Source organism: Magnolia sinica, chromosome 9, assembly GCF_029962835.1.
Source record: "Magnolia sinica isolate HGM2019 chromosome 9, MsV1, whole genome shotgun sequence".
In the NCBI taxonomy this organism is placed as follows: Eukaryota; Viridiplantae; Streptophyta; class Magnoliopsida; order Magnoliales; family Magnoliaceae; genus Magnolia; species Magnolia sinica.
This window is the reverse complement of record NC_080581.1, coordinates 58,050,398-58,063,771: the sequence shown is the minus strand read 5'-3', so window position 1 is coordinate 58,063,771 and position 13,374 is coordinate 58,050,398. Positions and strand designations below refer to the sequence as shown.

At 42.9% G+C, this 13,374-nt stretch overlaps 1 protein-coding gene across 1 annotated transcript; it reads left to right on the top strand.

Moving 5' to 3' along the window:
• The first annotated feature begins 10,467 nt into the window (after window positions 1-10,467).
• Window positions 10,468-12,412, top strand: LOC131255472 (snakin-2-like). The gene is made up of 3 exons (XM_058256200.1): window positions 10,468-10,625; window positions 10,730-10,772; window positions 12,031-12,412. Exons 1-3 carry the CDS (start codon window positions 10,572-10,574, stop codon window positions 12,213-12,215), a joined length of 282 nt encoding a protein of 93 aa, XP_058112183.1. The 5' UTR covers window positions 10,468-10,571; the 3' UTR covers window positions 12,216-12,412.
• Window positions 12,413-13,374: the final 962 nt, after the last annotated feature.

Below are 13,374 nucleotides of genomic sequence, written 5' to 3'. Positions count from 1 at the left end.
CGCTTGGCAAATCGATTGATGGGGAACCTCCCCCGAGTGATAGCCATACGGACCTTAGTTTGGGCCTGAATATTGAGACAATGTCGGATTCATAGCCGTCCACTGGCCCCACCAATCGGCCAATACCTAGTGCACCACCGGTTCTGGTATAGAACCATGTGTCTACATTGACGCCTCACGTGCCTCAAGCGGCCTCTCCCCTTGATAGGTTGGAGTAGATGATGCTCCTAATGCAGCAACAACAACAAGTTTTAGCTACTATTGTAGGGGCCATTGCCCAAAACATGAACGTGGTCTCTCCTATGCCACTTATGTAGCCTGCTGGAGCTATGAACACAAGTGGCTTATTTAAATGCTTTTAGCGCTTCAGACCTCCTACTTTTGCGGGTACTCACCGACCCGAGGAGGCTGACTATTGGTTGGATCGTATATCCAAGATGTTGAAGCCGTTGCACTATACTGAAGCAGAGCAAGTTTAGCTTGTTGCTTATATTTTCAAAAAGGAGGCTAGTCTTTGGTGGGATAGCATCCTACGAACCGTCCCCGCAGGACATGTGTGGACGTGGGACGCGTTCGAAACTTGTTTCCATGAAAAGTACTTCCCCATCACTTGTCGTAATGAAAAGGAGGGTGAATTTCTCTGCCTCCGACAAGGAGGAATGACCATGGCTGAATACGAGAACCTCTTCACAGAACTGGCCAGATATGCTCCATTGATCCTAACGAATAAGCCGATGAGAATGAGGTGATTTTCAGAAGGTCTGCGACCTGATATCCACATTAAGATGTGTTACGTTAGCATTCTCAACTATTCTGAGCTAATAAACATGTCCCTGCGAGCTGAGCAGGATGGTGAAAGAGTGTCTTGGACACATGTGCTTGTGGGCCCGAGGCCTCGGCCTGAATTACCAAACCAGCCGTTTCTCGGCAAGAGGCCGCAAGTGAATTCCCCTCCCAAGCTAATGCTCCACCGACCCAACAAAAGTGATCTGATCTTTGGTGCGTCTATTGTAACAAGATAGGCCATACAGAACCCTTTTATTTACGAAAATGAAGGACAACGGCTTTACGCCATCTCCAAAGATCAACCGCCAACTGCCATAAGTTATTTCAGCTCCACCTCTACGATCAACGCTACCGACACCTCGATATATGCCACCTCAACGACCTATGGCAATGCAAGCAAATCATCCACAACAAGCTCGTGTACATGCACTTGCAACTGAGACATTTGAGTCAGCAACTGTAGTGGCTTTAGCCTTTGAAGTCACTGCCCACATTTAAGGTACGCCTGTATTTCTGTTGGTGGACATTGGGTCCACTATTTCGATGATATCATACTCTACAATCAAGCATTTAGGTCTGAATCTATCCCTATGGTTGGGTTGAGAGTAATTATGGTAGTAGGAACCTTCACAGACACCACTAAGCTTTGTAAGGGTTACTTGATAGACTTAGGAAGCAAGGTGGTGTGTATCGACTTGATCGTCGACATCATCCTCAGCATGGATTGGCTCACTGAAATGAATACAGAGATTGACTGTGAAACCAGATTGGTGACAGCCTATGGGCCCGAGGGCACAACCTTCACTTTCCTAGTTCAGGTCAATTGGCCCTACCGCATTAGTTGTTATGCTTCCTTATTAGAAAATGTTGATGGTCCAACGCTTGGAGACACGACAGTAGTCCAAAATTTCACAGACATGTTCAGAATGATACCTGGACAACCTCCTCAGCACAAAATCGATTTTACCATCGACCTGGTGCCAGGCGCGACACCTATCTCATTACCGACGTATCGCATGCCTCTGCGCAAAATGGAGGAACTGAGAAAAGAGATTGATGATTTATTATATTCAGGTTTAATACGACCGAGCGTAACCCCTTGGGGAGTACCTGTGTTGTTCGTAAAGAAGAAGGACGGATCACTACGATTGTGTATTGATTATTGTAGGCTAAATCACACACAATAAAGAACAAGTATCCCTTGCCCAAGATAGATGACCTGTTTAACCAGTTAAATGGGGCACAGTATTTCTCTAAAATTGACGTACAGTCTAGGTATCATCAGTTGCATGTCAGGAATGAAGACATGCAATAAAACAGCATTCAGAACCAGCTTCAGGCACTACGAATTCCTCGTGATGCCATTTGGACTTACAAATGCATCGGCCGTATTTATGGATCTCATGAACCGAGTATTTCAGTCGTATCTTTACCGATTCGTCATCGTGTTTATAGATAACATTATGATATACTCCATGAGTCGAAAGGATTACGAAGAGCACCTACGAGCAGTCTTTAATGCCCTTAGCAAAATCAGTTATTTACTCAGTACTGAAAATGCGACTTCTGGAAGGAAGAAGTCAAGTTTCTGGGACACATGGTGTTCAAGGAAGGAATTGTCGTGGACCTTGCCAAGGTGACCACAGTACAGGACTGGGAGCATCCCGGCTCAATTACAGAAATGAGGAGTTTCCTCGGACTTGCCAGCTACTATCGCCGATTCATTAAGGATTTTTCCAAGATAGCCAGATCGTTATCTCAACTCACTCGAAAAGATCTTAAGTTTGCTTGAAATGAGAAAGTAGAACTAGCCTTTCGGGAATTAAAGGATAAGCTGGCGTTCGCACTTGTGCTAGTATTGCCAGAGCAAGGGGTCAAGTACACTATTTACATTGACGCCTCCCATGTTGGTTTGAGATGTATACTGATGCAGAAGGATAGGGTGATCGCCTATGCCTCGCGACAATTGAGGAAGCACAAAGAAAACTACCTCACGCACGACTTGAAATTGGTGGCAGTCATCTTCGCATTAAAGTTCTGGAGACCTTACCTCTATGGAGAGGAGTTCGAGCTCTTTTACGACCACAAGAGCCTCAAGTGCATTTTTACGCAGAGAGACCTGAATATGAGGCAACGTCGTTGGATGGAGACCTTGAAAGACTACAAGTTTGAGGTCTCCTACCAGCCTGGTAAGGCTAACCTTGTGGCTGATGCATTGAGCCGTAAGAAAACTATAGAATTTGAGGCCCCACTAATGATAGAAGAGTGGAATATGGTAGAATTCGTGCGAGATTTTGAACTGAAGCTGACAATGGAGGAGCCATTCGAGAGCGTCACACACCTCCACGTACAGCCACTTATTGACGACCAAATCATTGTGACTCAGAAAGAAGATGAACTGTTGGTGAAGATGAGAGAACGAGGAAGTGACAGTGAAGAATGTAAATGGAGAGTTGGTTCGGATGGGGGTTTGCGATATCGTGGTCGCCTATGCGTCTCAAATCTCCATGACTTGAGAAGGGAAGTCCTAAAAGCCGCTCACAATTCAAAGATGGTGATGCATCTGGGCAGTACGAAGATGTATCGAGACTTGAAGCGTTTGTACTGGTGAGACAACATGAAGGCCCAGATAGCAGATTATGTATCCTGTTGTCTTATGTGCCAGCAAATTAAAGCCGAACTTCGCCGACCCCCTAGTTTACTTCAACCCATGCCCATAGCTAAATGAAAACGGAATTTCATATCCATGAATTTCATTTCAGGGTTACCCAAGACAAGAAAAGGGCATGACTCCATTTGGGTGATTATGGACCGATTGACGAAATCAGCCCATTTCCTCCTGATTAGAGTTTCAAATTCAGCTGACGATCTAGCTAAACTGTACATCAAGGAGATAGTATGATTACATGGGGTTCCTATAGAGATTGTGTCCGACCGAGACACACGATTCACATGTATTTTCTGGACTCGAATCTAAAAAGTAATGGGAGTGAAACTGAAATTCAGTACCGTGTTCCACCCACAGACTGATGGGCAGACGGAACGGGTAAATCAAATACTTAAGTACATGTTATGAGCGTGCATGCTTGACTTCAAGGATAGTTGGGATGACTGTCTCCCCTATGCTGAGTTTGCTTATAACAACAGCTTCCAAGCGAGCATTGGTATGGCTTCCTACGAAGCTTTGTATGGGTGCTCATGTCGAGCCCCACATTGTTGGGCGGAAGTTGGCGAGAAGAGTCTAGTTGGCCCAGATTTGGTACAGCCGACCTTAGAAAAGATTGATATTATTAGGCGTCGACTTCTTACAGCCCAGAGGAGACAGAAAAGTTATGCCGATACAAGACAGAGATAGCTGGAATTCGATGTTGGGGATCACATATTCCTTAAGGTTTCCCCAATGAATGGAGTCCATCGTTTTAGTAAGAAAGGGAAACTTACGCCGCGATTTATTGGCCCATTCCAGATTCTGGACCAAGTGGGTGTGGTGGCACACCGTTTTTCCCTGTCCACACCACTCAGAGGCGTGCACAACGTATTTCACGTATCAATGTTGAAGAAATATGTTCTTGACCCTACTCATATTATCAAATGGGAGCATGTGCAGCTAAGTAAAGATGCTACTTATGTACTGCGACCACTGCGTATTCTAGATAGGAAGGAACAAGTACTATGCAGCAAAGTGATCTCGCACGTAAAAGTGTTATGGACACACCACACTAAGGAAGAGGCTACTTGGGAAACGGAAGCCGAAGTCCGTAAGAACTACCCTCAGATCCTTGAGGAGTACAAAAAGGTACTAATTTCGAGGATAAAATTTTTCTTTAAGGGGGTAGATTGTAACGTCTCGGAATAATCCATATAAAGGCCCGAGTACCACCTCAGGCAGAAATACCTAAGGATCGTACCTCGTAGAAATTTAGGCGAAAATAGGTTAAATGCAAAACTAAATAATTGGTGGATTTAACTCGAACCACCATTTTCACAAATGGAAAGGCCTAAAACCATTAATACCATTGACTCAACACGACATAAAGACCTAGGAAAAATCCCGTGAGCCTGTCACTCTCGGGAGTACATTGAAACTCTATATTGGACCTAGACCGCACGTCAAAAGTCCGATGACCGCGAAACTAGAGGGTTATATCCGTCCTACTAGTCTTGACAACCAGCGTGAGAATCAAGCTAAAATGGTGTCTAGAAACGCATAACTTAAGTCTTGAGTAAAGTGTGTGAGAAATGCGAATATCTTTAAAAGACGTAATGAAACTTAAGTAAATTGAGTCGTTCGCTTACGCGAGAAATTGAAGATTTTGGACCATTAGTTTCTGACCAAACTTCACCCATGGGAAAAGAAAATTTCGTTGCACGAATCCGTATACTTGTGGCCCCAATCGAGTAAGTATGACCGTTGATCTGACACCGGTCCTCCACGGTCAATCGGCCTATCCAATCATGTCGAAATCACATCCTGACATAGATCCATTGTCAGGGAACTTATACTATGACGTAGGTGAGTAGTGGGCCTCTTTATATGCCCCGTTTGTCAGAAACAGTCGCCCTTTGGATAGAAGCTAAGTATATCATGGCCCTGGGCCATTTGCATCACTTCTGGGCCTATTTATAGCCTTTAAACCACCCCGTATCTCTCCCATACGAATTTCTCCAAACCTTAGGAGAGAGAAGAGAAAAAAGAAGGGAAAAGAAGAAGGAAAAAAGAGAAATCTTTGGAGATTGCTGCAGTGTTTCTCTCCCACTACTCCACGTACTAATTCACCTCCCCACTTCATTACACAATCATTTTTTACTACGATTTCGGTAAGAAAACCTAACCCCTAGTATTGTTGTAAAGATCCAGATTGAGTAATCGACAAACTAGCTAACCTATTTCATGATTTAGGTACCTGTCATTCCGTTTTCGGGAACGTAGAATTCGAACCGAGTCCGAATCGAGTATTCCGACAAAAGGTGCGGACTATAAACGTTTAGGTTATAGTTTTCAATGTTTTCAATGTCAGCTACTGATTTATATCTGGCTTGATTGCTGCCATATTATCTTAGATACGTCGCTTTCAATACACTATACATGTATGAACTATGTAGAATAAGATATGCATCTTATGTGTTTGTTGAAATGTTTGAATGAACATGTAAACGTGATATGTACTTGCCATGATTACTAATCTAGGGTTCATGTTTGTCATATGCATGATGACCTCTTTGTGTAAGGAATTGCCATAATGTACGTTGTAACTAATCTAGTGTATGTATTTGGTAATGTGTAGTCTAAGTGTTTAATAAATTGTATGAATGAGAAAAATGTAGATGATTTGTATTTATTAAGAGTATTAAGATAGGATTCTCAATTACCTTAATCATATGTATAGTTTCTTTCATGTAATCATAATTGCCGCTACGCAATTTATGTATAAAATGTAATTGTTTGGTGACATGTTCAATGTGTTTAATGAAATGCGTAAATGAGGGATTTATTTGGATTGTTTGTTAAATGCTGGTATGATTATCACATGTGTCTACATATTACATCTGAGTAAGATTGGGGCGACAACGTAGCCCAGGAAATTGGTAACAATCCATGTATAGGTGGCTAAATTAGTTTCGCCACCTTGGGTAATTCGTCGAATCCGTGTTGCACGACGATTGTCGACAATGGTTAGGCCACAAGGGGTGCTTATGCGCTCCATATCGATTAAGTCAACGTGTGCTCGTACTAATCGAACTTACCAAACAAACCAATTGGCCTACTGTGTATTTACCATGTATGGACATCGCTGCTTGAATCAAGGTACCACTTATCAATGTAAAAGTCCGTTTCAACCATGGTACTATAGTTCGCTAAGACTCATGAGTCAAGCATGGTGGTATGGGACACCGTGGTTGAGCTGTTGGCCTACACTGGGGTGACGAGCCTCCCCGTAGTGACCAGTGAGCAACCCAAACTCATGAGCTGGGCATGGTAGTATGAGACACCGTGTTCGAGCTGTCGGCCTATGCCGAGGTGATTAGTCACCCCATAGTGACCATGAGTATAAACTTTAAATTTACCTATTGACTGCTTTTCATTAGGGGTGATGCTCTACAGCTTACTTATCATATGTGATTAACTAGGATTGACGACCCTAGATGGATCCTTTGGTTTGGGTCAATGATATAAAAGGAGGTACCTTAGCTTCTCAAATCTGCTGTATGAATAAGCTTAATTAAGTACTCGGCTAACACGACTATGCACCGCATTCCATGTGCATTGGCGAGGAAGTTGCACTTTAGGGAGTTTGTCATGGGTGAAATTGGTTGTCGGAGTCGCTTGTGAGGGAGCTCTGTGTGAAGGCATACATCATCACTGCACACCATTCCTGCATTAACAAGAATAGTTAGGAAGTGATTGTTGTATTGTTTTATCATTACTGTTTGATTGACTTAATAACATGTTAACCTTTGCCTTATAGTACCACTGAGTTGATCACTCACTCCCACCCTAGGACGGTGTTTTAAAACACTAACCAGACTCTGATTTAGATGTAGGTGATGACAAAGCCTATACAGCGGAGTTGGACTTCATAAATGAGGAGGAAGAATTCTCCTATGTTCAGCTCTCAGGCGGGTCTATGTAGACCTTGTGCTGATTCGTCGGGATTACAGAGACATATGGATTAGTGGGACACTTTACATTTTGATATTTTGTCTATTTTGAAACAATACATGTATATATTTAGCCCGGTTACATAATCATACTCTTGAGGTTGTGAAACACTTACCTATTCAAATATATATGTTTCAGTCTTCCGCTTGCTTAATTAAATTATATCTGGAGTATGATATATTGTTTTGGTATAATCCCGCTCATGTTTAACTCATTAATATGGACGAAATTTGAACATTATTATCCATGTTGCATAAGTGATGTGCTGGATTTTGGGAGTAGAGCTTTGCTCGACCCTCGAAATCTGGGGCATTACAATACCATTAACCTCTCAGAAGATCATGTAGCGGACTCGACAGGCAGAAATTTTTTCTCAGAGACTCCATCGATGGAAAGACATGGCTTCCGTGGCACTCCTACTCAAACTTCTAATTCTAATTATATCCGAGGTGAGACCGCATTAAAGAAACGTATGCGGCCTCTTCGTCCCTGCGATGTACTCGGGATCTCTCTCAATACCGTTGCAGAGGCTATGCGTGATTTTGGCATAGGCAAAGAAGTCAATCGTACTAGTAAGGTACTTGATGTTCTTGAAGAGGTGTAAGGGTTGACCAACTCAGAGTTTATCGACGTTGGTCAGATGTTGAGTAAGGACAAGAAGCTGACATCATTTTTTGTCAGTCTTCGACACGAGAGGCGCGTCGAGTGGTTGAAGAGAACACTACGCGAGAACTTTGGTGATGCAAGAGTTGGGTCGGTCTGACATGCTGTTACCCGTCATTCTTTTACTCTGTTATTTTGTGGGCATGTAATAACTTTTTTATTCGTTGGTGACTTTTTTTTTCTTGATTTTTTAGATTGATACAATTGGTATACAACATATACCAATTTGAATGGTGTGAGAATACTTTACTTTTGTATTTTAATATATTTTATATATGTGCTTCCACATGCTTGTTGCTGTGCACATTAAGACAGATAGAGCCACACACATCGTATGGACAAAGGGTACATACTATCAATTAATTAAAATTCATATCCTCTGATTATATTTTTATTTGTCGTGGGACAATTTTTCGTAATTAGTAAACGCAATCGTATTCTGCTACACCAATCTCATGCCAATAATGCACATGTCAATGCAGATAGCAAAAGAGAAATACTACGTTGTTCTCATGGGCCGTCGACCGGGCATTTATCTGACGTGGGACGATGCTAGGCTGGAGGTCGAGGGATTCAGCGGAGGGAGACACTGGGCATTCAAGAATTAGAGGGAAGCGGTTTCCTGCTGGGAGAGTTACTTCGGTGGGACTAGTGCACAGTCGTAGCCTACCACAGAATCTCATACGGTTCATGTTGCCGCATATTCAGACGAGGTTTACATATATCATTCATCAACTTCATCTATCCATCAGATGACCCTGGTCATGGTTTCTAGGGCCACGACAACTAATGATCCTGCCCCATCTTTTGGGGAGAGTTTCTATGCACTTTTGATTGTTATTGTTGTTCTTTTCTTCGCGCCACTTATCAATATTAAGTTTTAGCTATAGAGGTTGTGTAAGTGAATGAATATTATTATTGTTATTATTATTATTATTATTATTATTAATCTTTGATTATATGGTTTTGCTATCTTGACCTATATCAGAGGTTGTATGGTTAAAATAAAAAATAAAAAATTTATAATCTTTGATTGAATCAGTTCAAATCAAGGGAGCCAAGGTTTTGCTATCAGATTGTTGCAAAGAATGTTAGTGGACATAATGTGTTGAGTCTCCTTGCTGCAGCCTTATAAAAATCCAATAATGGCATTTTTTTTTTTTCCTTCTGCGTGTCCATTAGCTCCCCATTATTTTGAATGCAACACAAAATGCTACCTTGACTTGGTTTATGTTTTCTCATTCCATATCTTGGTTTGCAGGTGCAGAACTTCGATGAATTATGTCCCTTTAAAAAAAAATAAAAAAATAATAAATAATAAAAAAATAAAAATCTTTGATTGTATGGTTTTTATCTTTGATTGCATGGTTTTGCTATTATCGTTGAAATGCTCTTGGGGCCCATGGTACCGTTGAGTACGTGTAGGTGCCCCAGGTGGAGGGAAAAAACAAAAATGAGCTTCATCCACCGTTGAAGTCTTCCTATATCCCAGCTGAATCATGGGACATGATCATGATGGGGCCTACAGCGCACCGCCCAACGGGCAGTGGCTGGAAGCAGTGGGTGTATATATGTATAAGTGTAAATCCTGAGATGTCATGCGAAATCCCAAACGGGTGGATGTATTTTGAACCGAGGGATTGCTGCAATCACATGCCTAACCAAACGGGCCAGACGTCTGTGATACCGGGATATGGCCCATATCCCGGGATAGAGGTGATGTCCCAAACAGACAGTCCGAACGTGTCTCGGGATTGGTCTAACCCATGGGATTCTCAGCAATCCACCAGAGGCATCGTAATTACCTTAAAATTGATCCCATCCCTCCTAATACGATGAGATTCGCCCGGCCAGACAGGCCCTCTCTGTATACATGTATGACCGTAACCCTGGGGCTGTATGGGATGGTGATGTTCCGCAACCAAATAGACCGAAATCATTGTCAAACATGTATGCCATCCTAGTCCAATTATAGGAATAATGCTAACACATGACCATTCAACCATCTCCATATGCATGGGTATATCTAAATCCAAGCCATCCAAATTGTACGAGCAACTTTAGCTTCATGGTATTATTAAAAACAGATCTATCCTCATTTTTCACATGAGTAAGCCTTTTGGCTTACTATCTAGTACCCCCCATTATGATAGTCCAACTTGAGCTAAAGTATGCCACGTGTATAAGTTTTGGTAGGATCATCACAGCTAGGCAGAGTATCAAAGTTCTCTCTTGAAAATAACAAAGGCAGATGAGGGGCCCACTGAAAAAATAAATCCCTGCTTTTGGAATCCAAAATGTAATCCAGATGGGTGGAAGCAACTGGTAATTTTAAGTAAAGTGAGGGCATTTTATATCACAGTCACGAAGTAAAGAGCTATAAATATCACTCTAGTGGCAACCGAGCTGTCTGTCTCAGCTCGCGCTCTCTCTCTCTCTCTCTCTCTCTCTCTCTCGTGCAATGGCGTTACGGATGCTGCTTCTCGTGGGGGCTTTGCTCTTCTTCGCATCTGAGGTATAACGGATTTAAGAGTCTCTCTCTCTCTCTCTCTCAGAGTCTGCTATTTTAGTGGTATAGAGCTTTTTACTATACCAGTTGTGGTATTGGGTGCTTTGCAGGGCGTAGTGAACGGTGGAAACAGGAGGCTAATGGCGACGATAGGTGGGTCTTTTCCTGGAATACCAATCCGTACACAAATGCATCACACGTGACAAAGTGGCACGTTTGGAAGGATCAGGAGCGTTCATTGGGGTAAACCACCAAGTGTTAGGGTGGCCCACTAATCATGTGAGCTATTTATGCCTGAAGGAACGGACGGTTGGGAAATTTTTAACCAGCGGTCACCTGATGTGTTAGCTTGTCTGGTTCCTTAGGATGGTACATATACACCTTGGGTCCACCATATAAACGTTCCTGATCCTGCAAAGCGTACCGTGTTGGCATCGCACGTTTGTGTTCTGCGCTTTTAAGATGGGATCTCAGGGTCTGAGACTCTCTCTCTCTCTCTCTCTCTCTCTCTCAAAGCTACTTTGCTGCTGCAAATTTATGTTGGGAATAAGGGGTTTTGCTAGATTCACACGGACTCCTTTCTAGACGCAACTCTACATGTTGCACACGTGCGGACCTTGCAAGTGTGTAACACATTTGAGCTGTGAGAGACTTGGAAACGGATTGGCTACTCCCCCTGCCACCAGCCCGGTGGCTGGTGGTCGGTGCTCTGTGGGCCCCACCATTTTGTATGTTTTTCAGCCATTCCGTTCATCCATTTCTACAGGTCATTTTAGCGCTTGATCCCAAAAATAAAAGGGATATAAATCTCAGGTGGACCACACCACAGGAAAACAATAGTGATTGGATATCCACCATTAAATCCTTCTAAGGCCCACTGTACTGTTTATTTGAAATCCAATCTGTTGATTAGGTCATACAGACCTAGATGAAGGGAAAACCCAAAGATCAGCTTGATCCAAAAATTTAATGGCCCCAAAAAAGTTTTTTACTGTCGACGACGTTCATTCAACATTGTTTCCTGTAATGTGGTCCACTTGAGACTGGGATATATCTCATTTTCGGTCTCATATCATAAACTAATCTAGAAAAATAAATGAACGGTATGAAACAAATACATCATGGTGGTGCCCATAGAGCACCAACCACCAGCCATTGGCTGGTGGCACGGGGAGTAGCCAATCCGTTTCCGAGAAATTTGGACCCATTGTGAAAATGTACGTACCCAAAGCTATTTGGTGTATGTACCCAAAACTACGCTTATCTTCACCTATATGGGTGGCCCACCTGATGAGTGGGTCACCATGGTTATGACTTCATGTCCACGATCACACACTTGCCAAGTTAGCACGTGTGGTGTATAATGGCAAGTTGCTCAAGATTAGAGATTTTTAAAGGGTTTGCATTGCAGATTGCGATGGCTTATGCAAGGTGAGATGTGGCCAGCACTCTAGGCCGAACGTGTGCACACGAGCGTGTGGCACGTGCTGCTTGCGGTGCAAGTGCGTTCCGCCCGGTACATCAGGGAATAGGGAGGTGTGTGGAACCTGCTACACGGATATGACCACTCATGGGAACAAGACCAAGTGCCCTTAGTGGGGCCCAGCAACGCTGATAAGAAAGGCCCACTGCTACTACTGTCCCTATTAATACTACTATTAAAAAGCTGTCCTTTTTTCAATTCTTTTCTTTTGAAGTATGTAGGTGAAGTAATGGTAGTGTCTTGGTTGTCGTTCTTCTGTATGTAGACGGTGAGGTTGGTAGCTGTAATGCATGTTGTGTTCTGGGTGTCATCAGGCATGGCTTTTATTGTGGCAGTGTTGTGTTTGGTGAATTTTAATAGGGGTGTGAGATCCTGGCCGTTCGTTGGTGTGAGGACGCAGGGAACATGTACTGGCAAGAATAATCGCGCTGGTTCCCGTATCACGTGGGCCACGTGGATGAGAGAAGTGCAACTGTAGCGGAAACGGATTGGCTACTCCCCCTGCCACTAGCCCGTGGCTGGTGGCCGGTGATCGGTGGGCCCCACCATGATATATGTGTTTCATACATGCCTTTCGTCCGTTTTTACCTATCATTTCAGGTTTGATCTAAAAAATGAGAGGGATATAAATCTCAGGTGGATCATACCACAAGAAAACATTAGTGATTGGATATCCAGCATTAAAATCCTCCTAAGGCCCACAGTGATGTTTATTTGACATCCAATCTGTTGATTAGGTCATACAGACCTAGATGAAGGGAAAAATCAAAGATCAGCTTGATCCAAAACTTTTATGGCTCCCAAAAAAAACTTTTATGTGGCCCACGAAAAGTTTTAAATGGTTAACATCATTCAACACTGCTTCCTGTAACGTAGTCCACTTGAGGTTAGGATATACCTCATTTTTGGTCTCATACCATAAAATGATCTATTTTAATGATCTAGAAAAATAGATGGACGGCATGAATGAAATACATACATCATGGTGGGGCCCACATAGCAACGACCACCAACCATTTGGCGGGTGGCATGGGGAGTAGCCAATCCGTTCCCCATTAATATGTGTTTTATCCGCGCCCTCCCATCTATTTTTGCAGCTCATTCAAGGACGAGCTTAAAAAACGAGGCGAATCAAAATCTCAGGCTATAACCTAGCGCCAGTACACAAGTAAAATAATGATCGAAATGGATGGACGGTGGGGATAAAATACCCACATCATTGTGGGACCCACGGTACCTTCCACTAGCGAAAGAAGTGTACACGAGTCAAAC